General features: G+C 45.3%; 5 protein-coding genes across 5 annotated transcripts; 2 read left to right on the top strand and 3 right to left on the bottom strand.

Annotated features, from left to right (window-relative positions):
- Positions 1 to 576: 576 nt before the first annotated feature.
- FPOAC1_005632 (uncharacterized protein) lies at positions 577 to 3,132 on the top strand (the record flags this gene model as incomplete). The annotated part of the gene is made up of 9 exons (XM_044850154.1): positions 577 to 642; positions 700 to 728; positions 883 to 977; positions 1,025 to 1,107; positions 1,159 to 1,841; positions 1,887 to 2,048; positions 2,104 to 2,670; positions 2,720 to 2,880; positions 3,065 to 3,132. The coding sequence occupies 9 exons, from the start codon at positions 577 to 579 to the stop codon at positions 3,130 to 3,132; spliced, it is 1,914 nt and encodes a 637-aa protein (XP_044708864.1).
- Positions 3,133 to 3,177: 45 nt separating this feature from the next.
- On the bottom strand, positions 3,178 to 3,979 carry FPOAC1_005631 (uncharacterized protein; the record flags this gene model as incomplete). Its single annotated transcript, XM_044850153.1, has 4 exons — positions 3,178 to 3,387; positions 3,442 to 3,570; positions 3,621 to 3,680; positions 3,731 to 3,979. 4 exons carry the CDS (start codon positions 3,977 to 3,979, stop codon positions 3,178 to 3,180), a joined length of 648 nt encoding a protein of 215 aa, XP_044708863.1.
- A 1,435-nt stretch (positions 3,980 to 5,414) lies between these two features.
- Positions 5,415 to 8,659, top strand: FPOAC1_005630 (uncharacterized protein; the record flags this gene model as incomplete). Its single annotated transcript, XM_044850152.1, has 3 exons — positions 5,415 to 6,012; positions 6,062 to 7,460; positions 7,510 to 8,659. The coding sequence occupies 3 exons, from the start codon at positions 5,415 to 5,417 to the stop codon at positions 8,657 to 8,659; spliced, it is 3,147 nt and encodes a 1,048-aa protein (XP_044708862.1).
- A 378-nt stretch (positions 8,660 to 9,037) lies between these two features.
- Positions 9,038 to 10,337, bottom strand: FPOAC1_005629 (uncharacterized protein; the record flags this gene model as incomplete). Its single annotated transcript, XM_044850151.1, has 4 exons — positions 9,038 to 9,402; positions 9,456 to 10,052; positions 10,107 to 10,143; positions 10,197 to 10,337. The coding sequence occupies 4 exons, from the start codon at positions 10,335 to 10,337 to the stop codon at positions 9,038 to 9,040; spliced, it is 1,140 nt and encodes a 379-aa protein (XP_044708861.1).
- Positions 10,338 to 13,173: 2,836 nt separating this feature from the next.
- Positions 13,174 to 14,037, bottom strand: FPOAC1_005628 (uncharacterized protein; the record flags this gene model as incomplete). The annotated part of the gene is made up of 1 exon (XM_044850150.1): positions 13,174 to 14,037. The coding sequence occupies one exon, from the start codon at positions 14,035 to 14,037 to the stop codon at positions 13,174 to 13,176; it is 864 nt and encodes a 287-aa protein (XP_044708860.1).
- Positions 14,038 to 15,756: the final 1,719 nt, after the last annotated feature.

Raw genomic sequence — 15,756 nt, 5'->3', positions numbered from 1 at the left:
TGGCACCACCTACTGTTGTCAGCAAATGATGTCAATCTTGAGATATTTAAATAATCATGGCATTGAAGTTGGATTCGACAACTCATCAATGCTTACATCAAGAATCTATAACTTTACCAAACACTACTTCAGACGTCTTCACTCTTGAACTCGTCCCTTAAACCATGTGACGAGACCCCATTTCAGTCATGGTCTTGTCGTCTAGGGACAAAATTGTCCACCAAGTAGATAAAATAATTTTCTTGATCTGATCCATGTACAACTCGGCTAGAACCCCGGACAATGCCGAGGTCTCATGTCCATCAAGCTTTGCGCCGCTCCTTAACTAGTTGGTTCCTAAACTGACCAACCGGAAAGGCGTTCAACAGCCAGGGTTACAGCTTGATTTTTGGTCAGGATTGAGCTTCCTTTTCCCGCACCAATTATCGTGTCCAATCCCTGTCGGACCGAGCATCCCCGTATGTCCTCTGATGCTTCAGACCATCCACTCGTTCCCTCATTATCTCCTCTTTTCCCCACGTTTTGTATTGTCGGCCCGTACCGGAGCGATTGCCATCAACTGTCTCACCCAGTACCATGGAACACGCCATCGATGAATCTGCTGAATGGCCGCCACGCAAGAGACTCAGAACGTCGCATGCAGTGAGTTGAAGGATCAACAACATCTTGCTTAACTTGGCTGGGGCTGATTAGTTGCAGTGTGATGCCTGTCGTACCCGCAAAACAAGGTAAGATTTATAGAGCTTTGCCTGACAGTTGCCTTCTGGGAGGATGCAAGAGACGAATAGTAAGTCATTTTGCCTCTTTTTACACCCGAAAATCGATTCATCCACTTTCCTTACGACATAAATCTCGAATGCTAACCTGACCATCACTTCCTAGATCGGCTTACACGATTATAGATGTGACGGGAACAACCCTTGTACCACATGTGCAGCGATCGGCCATGACTGCACCTACGGGTCTGAGGCCAATTCGTGAGTTTCATTGGTTATCAGTCTATTATACCAAGGTAGTAACCCAGGGTTTAGAAGAAGCAAAAACGATTTGATCTTAGAGAGCGTTTTACGAGTTGAAAGAACTCTCCACGAGCTACGATCTACCATTGTAAGATCTTCAGGCCTTCTAAACTCCCCTGACTAACCTTACCCTACTTAGCCAGCAAACATACAACTAGCCTGCCAGCAGCATGTTATTAATTCACCTCAGATAAACCGCACAAACTCGTTTTCAGGCTCGTCGCCAGACCTGAATCTCCGGCGTCAAAGCCAAGCCATCCAAACACCAAACAGCCAAGACAACCGCGAGAATGTTGCTAACTTTGAGAACGCCGTCTTGGATTCCATGCACACTTCCACAACTGAGTCAATACTCCATTGGCCTCATTTTGACGTCTTTCCGCTACTTAGGCATGACGGAGAGTCCATCTTTTACCTAGAACAATCTCGCAAGCCTTTAAGTGTCGCAGCAAACCCCATGTATCCCTACGTCGATACAGAAGACATAACATCCATGCTGGAAGCTTTTGAACGGAACGTCAACTTTTGGTATCCTTCCATGTCGCAAGAGCAGCTTAGCAGCATACGAGGCACACTTCAGAGCGGTATGCTCTCCGATGACTCAGTGCATTCATGTCTCTGCCTCCTCACTTTAGCTTTGGGATGCGCCAGTCAAGCTGCCGAAGACCTTCGCTTTACTACCGAACCTGATCCTGTTGAGAAAGACAGAAGAATGAGAAAGCGAAAGCTTGGTGATATCTATTTCCAGTTGGCGCTGAAGAAGCTGCATGTCGTTCATCTACAAGTCGAATCTCAGAGTACGCAATGCCTTTTCTTTACTGCGTAAGTTTATCAGCGTTTTCTATCACGTCGAGACTGACATTTCAGGCTTTATTTTGCATCGCTGGTTAGACCACTCCAAGCTTGGGAGTACCTCAGTGCTACAGCTACGAGATGCATGCTTCTTTTGTCATACCCTGCGAACAAACATGACACCGAGTCCGAAGAACGGATTCGAAGGATATTTTGGTCCTGCTACATATTGGAAAGGTAAACTTGGTAAAACCATTCTGACTCGTATAAATAGTTGCTGACAACCCCACAGCGACTACATGGCCGAACTATCAGCATGTCCTCCTTCTGGCATCGCCCGCGTAGAATCCTCAGTACCTCTACCCAGTTCCTATCACACCCATACGTCCGAAATCGTGGAAGAAGAATCTTCTCTCTACTTTCTGGCCTGTATCAGCATGCGCCGTCTGCTCAACAGAGTCCATCAGCTCTTGTACGCAAGGGACACGGGTGCAGCATTCGATCACACTCGCTTTCCTCGAATTGTCAAGGAGCTACAGCGCCAACTGGATGATTGGCGTGACGTATTACCAGCATCGTTCTCGTTCAGTATCGACACTGACGAGGTACCCACGGCAGCCGGTGGCTTCCTTCGCCAGAGATATCTTACCTGCAAGGGAGTTATATATCGACCGTATCTAATGTGGATGCTTAGTAGCAGCTACGATGATACAGGTACTTCGACATCAACTGTGACTCCCGCCATACCAGATGTTATGAACAATTGCAAGTTATGCCTTGATGCCTGTTTACTCCATGCTTTGGATCTCAGAGGGTTTTCACAAACAGTTGTCATCGACACATGGATCTGCTCCCTATCGTAAGTATTTGTATCTACAAGAAGCTAATCAAGTACTAATAATATGCAGTATGTCTGGCGCCATGCTCATCATTCTCGCCGCATCACATATACCCGCTCTGAAGGAGTTTATTGGAACGCGCGCCACACTCGTGGGTAGTCATCTGGATCGATTGTTTCGGACCTGGCGAGATATGTCATTTGGAGGAGATTCACCCAGTGTAGATCGAAGTATGTGGCTTATCAACCAGGCGGATAGTTATATCAGGGACTGTTATTGAGGTCCAGAACAACATGTACAGCTATTTACATAAAGTTTTCACAACTCATCAAGGTCACTGAGCACTTAATTATAATTCACCAAGGAATCAACTATGGAATCCAGTTCTTGAATCATCAAATTTATGTTGTCCAGCTCTTACTCCAGATACTCGCCTGCCGCTGAATCTCCTCTTCTACGAAGCCTATAGTGTTCTCACCTAAACACCAAGCTTCTTTCCACAACAATCCTTCAATCCCCGATTTCGGTTATGGAGAGCTGTCTAGAACTGGTCTCGGTCCACATACTTTCCCAAAATCAAAGCTGTCGGTTGGGCCGATGACAAGATAGTTGGTGTCACGCTCACCAAGGTCCAAACACTCGGTACTGGAAAGCTTGGATCCACGTTCACTGATATGATTTATAACAGCATTTGTGATTATACCTCGCTCTGCTGACACATCGCAATAACCCCATCCCTGCTGAGGCTTTAGTATGCTGAACATGAGTTGACAACAAAGGTTTACACGTACCTGGTAACGATATGTGATTGAACCGGCTGGGCCACTCTGCCCAAAGAAGGAGGTACAGAGCGGCTTGTCATAGATTATTTCAGAACATCCATCGCCATAGTAAATGTCACTTGCAATCAGTGAAAGTGTCTTTTCAGATATTTTAGTATTTGTGTCAGTGTCGACCAAGAACAACCTACCCTGAGCGGAACTGATATGCCAATACATGACAGAATTGCAAGCATAATCTTTGCGAAATACTTTGATCGCATCAGTTTTGTATGTCTTTTGAGGTAATTCGTTTACTGACCTTCTTCTGTGTTTGTTTTGCTTGTTTTCCTGGATCCAAGATTTGAGTAGATTTTGTGTCGTTATCAGTGACATGTTGGAGAGATGTGTCACCACTAAAGTAGGAAGCGAGTAGATAGATGCTCAAAAGACAATTGAATCCAGCCGTCTTTGCATCCCATGAGTAGAGATACTCAATCAAGTTGATGGTAAGAAGACAAAGTGGGACTATAAAAGAGGTTGTAGCCTCGTTGAAAATGGGTAAAGGCATCTTGAGTGTCGTTATCAATATCTTAGATCTTGGCTCACAGACTTGTTTCCCACGTTTGGAAGTCTTGTTTGACAATGGAAAATGAAGAAAGTTTTCGGTCGGATCAGTCGGATGATATCACACACGGTAAGTGGCCACGGTATCAGTTGTCAGTCAGCTGCGCTCAAGGCAGCAACCTACAACCCTGCCAGGTTCAAGACCAACACCAATCAACATGTGCCTAATGATAAACACAAGCCAACTAGCACTGGGGGCCTTCTACCTGGTTGGACAGTCGTGAAAGTGGCGTCTAGCTAAAGAAGTAATAGTCCCAAGTAGGAAGTGGCCGAATATGTGAACCCTTCAAAACGCAAGAGCCCGTGCCTTTTGTCGTTTTCTTTCGTTTGTACTACGTAATTTGTTGATAGTTGACTATTTACCTTAGGGATTCATTCAAAATACATGTACTCAAGTGAACAAGGCCTGTTTTCTTTATGAATGAGTGATTTAGGCGTGTGAAATGTTGGCATTGTAGTAATTACCAGGGTATAATTACGCATCCGAGATATGATCATTGAACTATATCTAGTTTGAAGGGGTAGTGAGCGTCATGGCAAGTACCAGTCCTTAGACTTTGACAAGATAATCGCTTCGACTAAAGTTTACAAGAACTCGCATTGTCCATCACCAGTGGTCAAGGAAACTTACCCGAGACCAGACATCACACGAGCGAGAGGACAGGTAGCTTCTACAAGTTTAGGAAAAACAAATAGTGACACAGAAAGAGAAGCAATTCTTTTTTTGTTTATTTGATTAGATGTGTTAAAGATGACACCTGTTACATTACTGTGTTGGACAATGATGGACTTAACTTAACCGTTGAAGGATAGGATATGAACGTGTTTCGGCCGAGATTATTTCGGCCGATAAATGACACGATTTGAAACAAGCAAGCAAGGGTTTCAAAACACTGTCATCTAAGCTTAGGTTGTAAATGACGATTACGTATGGATTATTTTACGATGGCATAAACCATGGTTGATTTTGGCTTATTTGCAACAGTAAAGTCTTCCAACGGTCCGAGGATAACTTCGAACTTCCCCGCTCCGGCTCCGTTATCCCCGGCTCTACAACCTCAGCCATCTCGCTAGTCCTAATTAGCCGATACACATTCAGTAAGCCATCCAACGAGGCAAGATCATCACCAATCGGACCACTTCTCCGCTTCTATCATGGATTTCGGTGGAGGTTTCCAAGCTCCCCGAGCCAGTCCGGAGCACGTGTTTTCGGACAAGGAAAGCAGGTAATAGAAACGTATCACGATGCGGGACAATCGGGGGATGCGGGGCTGACTGATCGAGTCGACGGATATCAAGAGATAAAGGTTCCTGGACTTCCTCGAAAGTGAGCTTGTGAATCATTCCAACATCATTGTCTTCTTTTTTACTACATCAAAATGGGTGGAGGTAACGCAGAGCAGCCAAAGGGTATTCCTCTCCAGGAAGACGCTTCTCGACCAGATTATATCAACGAAGCTGTCTTCAGAAGAAACACCCTTCCCACCAGATCATACCATATTCCTGAGACATCAATCTCACTCAACGGAACATGGGACTTTGCTCTGTCTGGAACAGCCATTGAGGCACCCGAGCCCAGCTCAAAAGACATCACATATGGACCAATTCAAGTTCCTGGTCACTGGCAGCTTCAAGGTCACGGAAAGCCATGGTACACCAACGTCCAATATCCCATCCCCGTCTGCCCACCCTATGTTCCTACCGAGAACCCTACGGGATCGTATCGCCGTGACTTTTACGTCCCAGCAGGATGGGATACAGATTCACAGCTCAGACTGCGTTTTGACGGTGTCGATAGCGCGTATCACGTTTTCGTGAATGACGTTTTAGTTGGATATGCTCAAGGCTCAAGAAATCCTTCAGAGTTCGACATCTCAGCCTTCGTCAACCGAGAAGGCGCAAACGAGCTGTTTGTACGGGTTTACCAGTGGTCTGATGCGACATACATCGAAGATCAAGACCAGTGGTGGCTTTCTGGTGAGTCTGTTGTGTTGAAACCGGGTTATGCAGAAACTGACTGGAGTAGGAATCTTCCGTGATGTCTACCTCATCTCCTTCCCAGCTGCGCGAATTGATGACTTTTTTGTCAAGCCTGATCTTGACAGCAGCTACGAGAACGGAACATTGACTGTCTCAGTCGATCTCTCTACTACTAAGGACGCAGTCCTTGAGTTCACGCTATCCGAGCTGACCAAGAACGGCGGGGCTGTTATCAACTCTACCAAGACCTCTGTCGATGGAAAGTCCAGCAAGGTTAATCTGACGCTTGATGTCAAGGATCCTAAGAAGTGGACTGCGGAGACGCCTTACCTCTACTCAGCTGAGCTCAAGCTCTCTGACGGGGAAACTGTACTACACAAGGTCCAGCAGCGGGTGGGATTCCGCAAGGTTGAGCTTAAGGACGGTCTCATGACTGTCAACGGAAAACGCATCCGCCTTCGGGGCGTTAACCGCCACGAACATCACCCCCTTCTCGGACGTTCCGTGCCTCTCGAGTTCGCCAAGCGTGATCTTCTCATCATGAAGAAGCACAACATTAATGCTCTTCGTTGTGCCCATCAGCCCCACGACCCGCGTGTCCTAGATCTCTGCGATGAGTATGGTCTGTGGGTCATGGCAGAGGCCGATCTCGAGTGTCACGGCTTCTACGACGCTGTGGCGCGACCTCTTGACATTCCAGAATCTATGGACTACGGTGAGCGAAAGAAGCTTGCTTTTGGAAAGGCTGCACAGTTCACCTCCAACAACCCTGACTGGAAGGAGGCCTATCTTGATCGAATCAACGCTGTGCTCAATCGTGATAAGAATCATGCCAGTGTTATCATCTGGAGTTTCGGTAACGAGGCTTTCTATGGTGATAACCACAGGGCCATGTTCAAGTACGCTACCGAAACTGACCCTTCTCGATTGATCCACTATGAGGGAGACGAACAGGCTGAGACTACACACATGTACAGTTATATGTATCCCACAGTCGACCGTCTCATCAAGTACGCCAAGGAAGAAGGCGTCAAGGATGGCAAGTTCGAGAAGCCTATCGTGCTCTGCGAATACGGTCACGCTATGGGTAACGGTCCCGGTTGGCTCGAGGACTATGAGCAAGCCTTCCGTGACTACCCTCGTCTCCAAGGTGGCTTCATTTGGGAGTGGGCTAACCACGGTTTGTGGAAGGATGATCACGAAGGCGCTGGCTACTATGCTTATGGCGGTGATTTTGGTGACACTCCTAACGATGGCACCTTTGTTATGGACGGCCTGCTCAACAGTCAGCACAAGCCTACGCCTGGCTTGGTCGAATACAAAAAGGTCATCCAACCGGTTGGCTTCTCGTACTCTGCTGGTGAATTGAAGATCGAGAACCGTCATGACTTTGCTGGCCTGGAGCATTTGACCGCTTCCTACAAGATTGAACAGCTTGGACAAGAGTGAGTCGCCCATTGAGACGCTGTCAACTAAATGCTAATTATAAAATAGGTCCTCGTTGATCCAGTCAGCGTCCTTTGATGTGCCCGATATTCCAGCTGGTGAGACACGCTCTGTCTCTCTTCCCGTTGATGATAAGAAGTTCAACAAGGACAGTGAGGTCTACCTGACTGTGACTCTTTCCCTCAAGCACTCCACAGCCTGGGCTCCCGCAGGACACGAGATCGCTTGGTCGCAACATCAACTCCAGGTCCCTCAGTCGTCCGCCAAGAACACTTCTGTTGCGAGCAACACTCTTTCCTCCAAGTTAGAGGTTTCTGAGAAGACGTCCACCGTGACAATCTCTGGAAAGGATTTTGAGTTCACCTTCAACCGTGCTTATGGCACATTGGAGAGCTGGGTCTCAAATGGCAAGACATTACTCGAGTTTGATCCAAAGACTAAAGCCGCTATTATCCCATCCTTCTGGCGACCCAAGACCGATAACGATGTGCCTGGCGCCGTTCCTTACTGGCAACGATTCGGCGTTGATCAGCTTGAATCTCAACTTCGATCCTTCACTGTGGATTCATCAAACTCGGATAAGGTTGTTCTGAAATCGAAGACCTTTATCACTCCCCCAGTACTCTTCTGGGGATGGGATTGCGAGATAGAATACACGGTGTACTTGAACGGCGCACTGAGCGTTAATGTCGCCCGTCTATCTCCCCAAGGATCCGTTCCTGATCACGTCCCGAGAATTGGTCTCAATCTGTACGGCAGCAAGACACTTGAGCACGTCAAGTGGCTCGGACGTGGACCCGGAGAAAGCTACCCCGACAAGAAGACATCTCAACGCGTCGGCATCTGGAACGTCGAGTCCATTTCCGACCTCCAGGTCCCTTACGATGTTCCACAAGAAAACGGAAACAGAGAAGATACCCGATGGGTAGCGCTGCGTGACTCCAAGTCGCCTAGTGTCGGTCTCCGTGCCACTCGCTTAGACGGCGCACACTTTAGTTTCCTGGCTTCTAACCACAGAGACTCAACTATCCAGGACGCAAAGCATCCTCCCGATCTGTTTGAAGAGGATGTGGTGTTCATCAGGCTAGATCACAAGGTCGCGGGCGTAGGATCGGGTGCTTGTGGACCAGCTGTTCGTGAGGATTTGATGGTCAAAACTGAGGAGACTACTTTCGGTTTCTTGCTAGAGCCGCTATGAAAAGCATTAGTAGATATCATGAGATAAATATTTGAATGGCAAGTATGAATTTAGATGCAAATTATCTATTTTGGTGGGCGAGAGATCGACATGTCTAGATAAATGAACTCAATAGTGTACAGGCTTTTGTGAACACCGTTGCATTCGGTCTTACACTAGTTTTCTTACAGGGTAATGGTTAAGTAATAGACACTTCTAAGCTGTGCAGTGGTCAAGCAGTTCGGATGGATATTTCACGCTAGAAGTAATCGTTCTAATATGTTCTTGTTGAAAGTGCAGTTTTACGTCGCTTGCAAAATGGGTAATATTCTATATGGTTCTCACATTTGTGTTTATGAAGCGAAGCTGCAGTATTATATAAAAGCATTAATCTAGACTCTATCTCTTCATTGAATATGGATAGTGTGATTCTTCGACCTCTTGCACAACATCATTCCGCACATAGATACCCGACATGTCCTGCTCCCTAGAGTGCAACGATTCAGTGTTGCGACTGGAGATGTAAGTCCGAGGACCGTCCTTGTTATCGATAATTTCGAAGTCGGCATGAATTCCCCGTTCTGGATCGGCCAGTTCTTGTGTGGAACTGTTGTCGTCTGCTTCCCTTTCTTTGATGGTGCGGTTGATGGTGGTAAGACGTATGGCGTTTGTGGTTCGGCTGATTGGATGACTGCTTCCAGCAGAGCTGAGGAATCTTTTGGGAAGAATCTTGGTAAAGATAGGTCGTAGAAGAGGAAAGCATCCTTGAGTGGTCAGTATGGAATGGTGTGTAATGAGAGGAGAGGAGAGAGCTTACCAGAGACAATAGCGATATTAATTTCGACAACACCCCACATGTCGTTTCGAGCCATATCTCGTGGCATTTGAGTTGTGTTGACATCGTATCTGATTGATTCAACAACGACGAATGTAGAAGCAAGACAGACAACGAAACCAATGACAAAGAGGGCAGTGATGGCAATCTTTTGTCCCATACGAAGTCGAAGCTTGAACACTTCAATGATCGGTAAGGCCAAGATAACGATGTCGAGAGCAAAATGGGTAAGGCAAGTGCCAAAGAAGAACTGAGAATCGTTGATCTTACAAACAGCACCTTCGATACTCTTATCCCAGTAGGCCTGAACAGGAAGACAGTGGAATGTAACCATGAAAGTGCGAAGAATTAGCCATGATATACTAAGACCAAGCAGAATTTGAATTGGTATTCGGATTGCGGATTGTTTGAAGATGCGCCAGTAGAACAGAAGAATGGAAAGTTTGGAAAAGCCGATCGAGTACGAGTATGTCTGGGAGATAAGGAACTGCATCAACCGAGCGTTGAGGTTGATGTTCTCGTACTCTTCGTCGCTCACGGTATCGGGAATCGTCGAGCCAAGGTACCAGTTCTCGGTCCCTAGGTAGTTTAATTAACGTTGATCGACAGTGGAAGGGACCGGGAGATAGTTACAGTAGATCATCACCACATTGTATCCTATACCAACGATCTACAGGTAGCATGTCAGTCACCATACATTCAGTCCCACATGGGGAAACTCACAAAGGCGCCGAGACAAAAGTAATCATCCCACCACCATTGAACTTTTGTCATGCGCCGTGCGAATACACGAGCGATCTGCGCCAGCAAGGCGGCTACCCATGTAATGACCACGGCGCAGACAATGTCTGACTTGAGACTCATGATGATCTTGAATTCGACTTTGCCACATACAAGGCCACAGTATCAAATGGTTTGCATAGAAGTTCAAACAGGAGAAGAAAAAGCAAAAATGAATGGCAACGAACACAAGCGAATGGTTCACTAACTGACCGGGAACACTGGGATATCAGTGGGGATTGATATGCATTTGAGGAACAAGGGAAGTCGTCCAACAATCAACTACCTAGTACATGTCCTTATCCATGGAAGCCTCAGGGAGGCCCCTTTGACCATATCACTCCTAGTATGGTAGCTTATCTTAGTGGAATCCGGGGGATCAAGCCAGCTACCAGGGTAGTCTGAAGGGCTGGGCTAGGCTTGATGTGTCTGGGGTATAAGGGGGGCATCCTTTATGCCAGGCTTTGTTCCAGAACAACTGACTCGGTATTTTCAGCTATGAAGCCTTGGCAGGTTATGTTGTGCGACATGGTCCGTCATCATATGATGAAAGGAAAAGGAAAATACAAAAAGAATTGACATTTGAGCCACGTTATTTCATCCGATTCTTTTGTGCATTGCATGGCTTTCATCTAGCCCATCCTTCGTTCCATGAGGGAATTTGTCTAGGGCCAGGTCTCTCGAGTTCTTGTTGGTGCAGGTAGTGACGTAGGATTGTTTCTGTCAGTAAAAAAGCCAACAGAGCTAATTTAGTTGCAGGTTACTACTGCACGAGTTCTTTAACTAGTGCGTTGCTCGCTTACAGCCCGGATGTCTGGTTTGTCGATGGACCATGTGGCTTTGCTGGGGGTAGCATTCACTTCAATAACGCTTGAAGTGTTATTAATCATCCAGAGCAGCCAGTCGCATTTTCAGGATATCTTAGTCTGAAGCGAAGGATGCATCGGACCCTTGGACGACTTGTCTAATCTACAAACAGTCAATTTATCCGTAGTGTCACTCCTAAAATGCTGAGCGCTGCATATTTCAGCCGTATGAGCACATCGTTCTCTATTTCCGGCTTTCAAACAGTTATCAAACATGAACATGGTCAAAAACTTGATTGCTTCGCTTACTGTTTGCACTTTCAATTGTAGCTTGATATTCTGGAACGTCGGTAGTGTAAGCTTACGGCGCAGAAAAGCCACTATACCAGGGGGCTTGAAATTGAAGACGCTGGAAAAGGAAGCTCGATCTGACTTTGTAGAAGGCGTATCAGCCTCAATTCCATCTAGAAGTCTTTAGTTAGTTGTTATCGAGTAACATTGTTTTATTTCAACAGTAAGTCGTGCGTGTAAGTAGCCATTGACATAAGATTTATCAGGTCATTTTCTAGACTTCCTTTTGTCCCAACGAAATTGACTGCAGTTCGAATAGAATGACTAGACCTCATGTGGTATCACCAAGCTAAGCACCTCCTGCATCTGTACAAGAGAGATGGCCTCAGCTCAAGTGAAGGATAGACAGGGTATTGATGGATATTTACGCCAACCAACTGTCTGTCTCACAGTGTCGGTATCAAGTTGATCCGTCTAAATAGCGTAAACTCTATTCATCCAGATTAAATCAATGGCAATGAATTCTCCTTATCTAGTCTACCTACCATAAACAGCCAAGAAAATAAAGCGTTTCCACTATCATATTCGTTTCATTTTAGGGCCCTTCTTATCATCCTTCGAGAATACTTATGGCGCCACATTCCTCTGTAGCGTCTTTCTAACTGTCAATAATGCTCATACTTAGGCTGTCGGCTGTCTCATGGTTGGGCGGAAACGGTCCGAGAGGTTAGCGGTTGAGATTCACTGCGGTACCACCTACTGCTTTCAACTTAGCACCAATTTTACAGCACAAAGACGCGCTATAACTAACCCAGACTTGCTGCATCTGAGCTGAGCTATGGGTGATGGCTTCTTTTCATTTCACGCCTTTATGAGACACGACAATAAGCAAAACGGTTACCGTTTGCTCATTAGTGTAGATTGGTCATATCTACAGAGTAGGCTACTCTGTACCCTCTTGGTTGATGGTCTGACCGTTGCGATAGAGTCTAGTGCTGTAGTTACCTGTCCCCTACAAGCAAAACGCCATAGCGTCATGATCCCCTGTTGTCCGCCAAAGATGGACAACACCGGATACTCGTGTCGTATCGCAAACAATGACTTGACTCGTGGACTGCTCACTAATCCAGTTTCCTTGTGCTGCAACAACTGTCTATGCCGTGAAGAGTATCGGTCGATATTCAGGTACTGTTATAAGGTTTTGTTGCTGCAAGGTTCACTGTAAAAGGTGTGACAGCCATTACAGCGTGCTATGCCTTGGTTGTTCAAAGCTGAATCCTACGCGACCGCGACAGGCTTGGAAGGCAAGTCAAATCAAGCCATGTCACATTGAGGCCATTGCATAGACGTGAACTTCTAGAATGCCTTGGTCATACCATTCATTTTCACCGTCCAATTGAGATGGAGGTTTGGGGGTCATGTCTTGAATCTTGACCACGCGTTTCAATACAACAATCACAGTCCCATTTTACCTGCCAATCTCTTGCAACCTCCGTACTAACCGATAGTGCACGATATAACTCGCTTTAGCACGGCATGATAAACATGGTACGAGATCTGTTTAGCGGGCGACGGGAACACTGCCGGAAATTCCGCGGAAACTGTCAATTCGACGCCATCATCCCCTGACCGACCAGATAAAGACATTCACTAAGAATTAGGCACCCTGTCCTTGCCAGTGGTCTTGAGAGAGATAGACGAACAAAACTCTAACAAGTTGCTGGTATCTATCCGTATCTCCGTATCTGTTCTTGTCGGACCGAAACTGATATCTCACTTCGCGACACGACTAAATATCTTGGCTCGCAACTGATACACTCAGTCTACGACTCTCTCCAACGTATCGCCCAATCTCCCTTGGCAAAGCTAGGCTCCACGACTTTTCCGGACATGACGGCCTCACAAAGGCGCTTCTCACCATCATCATTAACAGAGAACCCAAACACGACACCTCTTCGCGCTGCACACTTGGTCATTTCACGCTCTTTGGCTCTCTTCTGTCCTTGTTTGCGCTTTTCCAACATTTCATCGGTCTCATGGATTCTTTCTGCGCGTCCCTTCTCGCCGCCCACGCTGCCATTCACTTCAGAGACTGATTGCGCCGGGCGGATGCGTGTGCCACTGCGGACCGACATACGCGCAAGCACATCGCCATCGACGTGAATATCATCTTTCAGAATGTCTGCAAGGTCTGTGTCTTCTTCAGATGTTCGTGGCTCAGCTGCCGTCTGTGCAGGTTCAGATGCCTGAGGTATCTCGTCCTCGCTGTGGCTTTCCTCGTGTCCTTCCTCCATCGAGGTCCGGTTGGGTCCAAAGACTATCTCCTCAGCTGCGCTGCACGATACCAAGATCCGATTGTCGCCCTTGCTATTCTTCCCTTTCTTGTGCTTTCCAGATGTTCCCTTGGTCGGTTCCTTTTCTGCAGTAACATGCTCTTCGGCGTTCAATAGTCTCACAAAGGCCCTTTCGAGCTCACGGTCTAACTTGCCAGGCTTTTGTGTCCGGCATCGGCTCGAGCAGTATTTGACTGGCGTGTTGTTTTTAGCCGATGCTGTACTCTTTCGAGTGCTAATGACTCGTCCGCACGAATGACAGTAAGGCGTTGCTTCTCCTCCAGGTAACAGGTAGAAAGGCGCTGGTGTCGCTTGGGATTTGGAGGGCCGGCTCCAACTGTCCATCCAACTCATTTTGACGGACGCTGTTGATAACCCTCGCTTTACCGGGCTGGCTGCAGAAAAACAATTGCTGTGCGAAAATGATGTGAAAATGCGTAGTGGTTTTATCTTTGCAAGGGCACTGATACGAATCATGTCGTGTGTAAGTTGTTTTTTTAAGAAACAAAGAGAAGCCTCCGATAAGCCATGGCATCGTGATGATGTCATTGTCGTCATCGAGATTTCGAAGAGAAATTAATGCTAATCGTAAAATCACTAAAATGCCATCAACCCTTTTTATCGATTTAACAATCTTTCTTTGTTCTTAAAATTCAGATGTATTCGCCTGGTATCAATAATTCACCAAGCATTGAACTTTAGCCATCTGCGTCTTGTCCAGGGTAACACCTGCAACTTAACATATCTGTACTGCGTTGTGTACAAACGGAATAGGCATTTCTCCAAACACCTCGAATTTCCGGCATGTTGTTGATGAAAGATCATAGTTTGGATCTATGTGTTGATGTAAGAAGTGAAGGTAAGCTTACGCCTTCAATTACCACCAGTTACGTATGGCGAAGTGCCCAGCAGTGAGATTTTGGTTGCGGCGTAGAATTCGTAGGTCGGAAATGATTGCGCATATAGGGAGGGTATTATAGGCATAACTATCTATCCCTGGATCTCTATTGCGTTGCCATTGGTACACGTTACATAAAGCAATTTTGTCGTCAGCACTAAATCAGCAGCTAACACTTGCTGAAATAACGGTAACGTCTAAACCATAGTACATTGCCTTCGGTATTAGTTCAATGCTGATTGATGTATTTCTGTTTAAGCTCTCTGGAGGATTTAGGCTTGGCGGCTAATGTGATGTACGGAAATGGTCGTTTATAAGCGTGAGATGACGCGCAGGGGATGAGACAGCGTCTAGATAGATATTTAAATATCGTTTCCCGCCCAATGTCAGTTACCTTAATTTTGGTGTTGTTCTTTTACCAGTGACGTGATAAATAGCAAACTTCAACTTGTAACCATGCGATTCATCACAGATTCCCGTGGTCTCGGCGACCCAAACTCGGAACCAGTCCCTCTTCAAGTTATCGGTGCAGGTCTTCCACGCGCTGCCACATCCTCAATGCAAGCTGCATTTGAGAAACTAGGCTTTGGCCCATGCATGCACATGGCAGAAATACTTCCACACGCGTCACGACTGCAACACTTCATTGACATGCTACGCGAAAAAGATAACGCGAAATGGAAGAAGATGGTTTATTATGTTGAATTTTATCGTATTAAAAGCTATAGTATTAATTATAAGCTTTTTCCCTTCTTCCCTAGAACCTTCCTTAGTCTTTTAACTTTATAGGATTCTTAATATAATAAATTCTAATTTAATAAACTTTTTATAAAATAATATTATTTTTATTAAATACTTTATAAATTATTAATAATTTATTTTCTTTATTAAAGATTATTTTAAAGATTAAAAAATAACTTTATTTAAAGTATTTTACTTTTTAATATATTAATAATATATTTCTTTTAAATATTATAAAAAGCCTTTAAGGCTTTTTTTTCTTTATATAATAAAGATTTAAACTTTAATTTATTAACTTAATAATTAATTATATAATTAAAGATATTATAATTAAAAATAATAAAAATAATAATTTAATTATTATTTATATTAATAATATTTTAATTTTAAATATTAATAAAAATATTATATTAAAAATAAATAAAGCTATTAAA

This window comes from Fusarium poae, chromosome 2 (assembly GCF_019609905.1).
Source record: "Fusarium poae strain DAOMC 252244 chromosome 2, whole genome shotgun sequence".
Lineage (NCBI taxonomy): Eukaryota > Fungi > Ascomycota > Sordariomycetes > Hypocreales > Nectriaceae > Fusarium > Fusarium poae.
The sequence above is the reverse complement of the archived record's forward strand: the minus strand, read 5'-3'. Positions and strand labels throughout refer to the sequence as shown.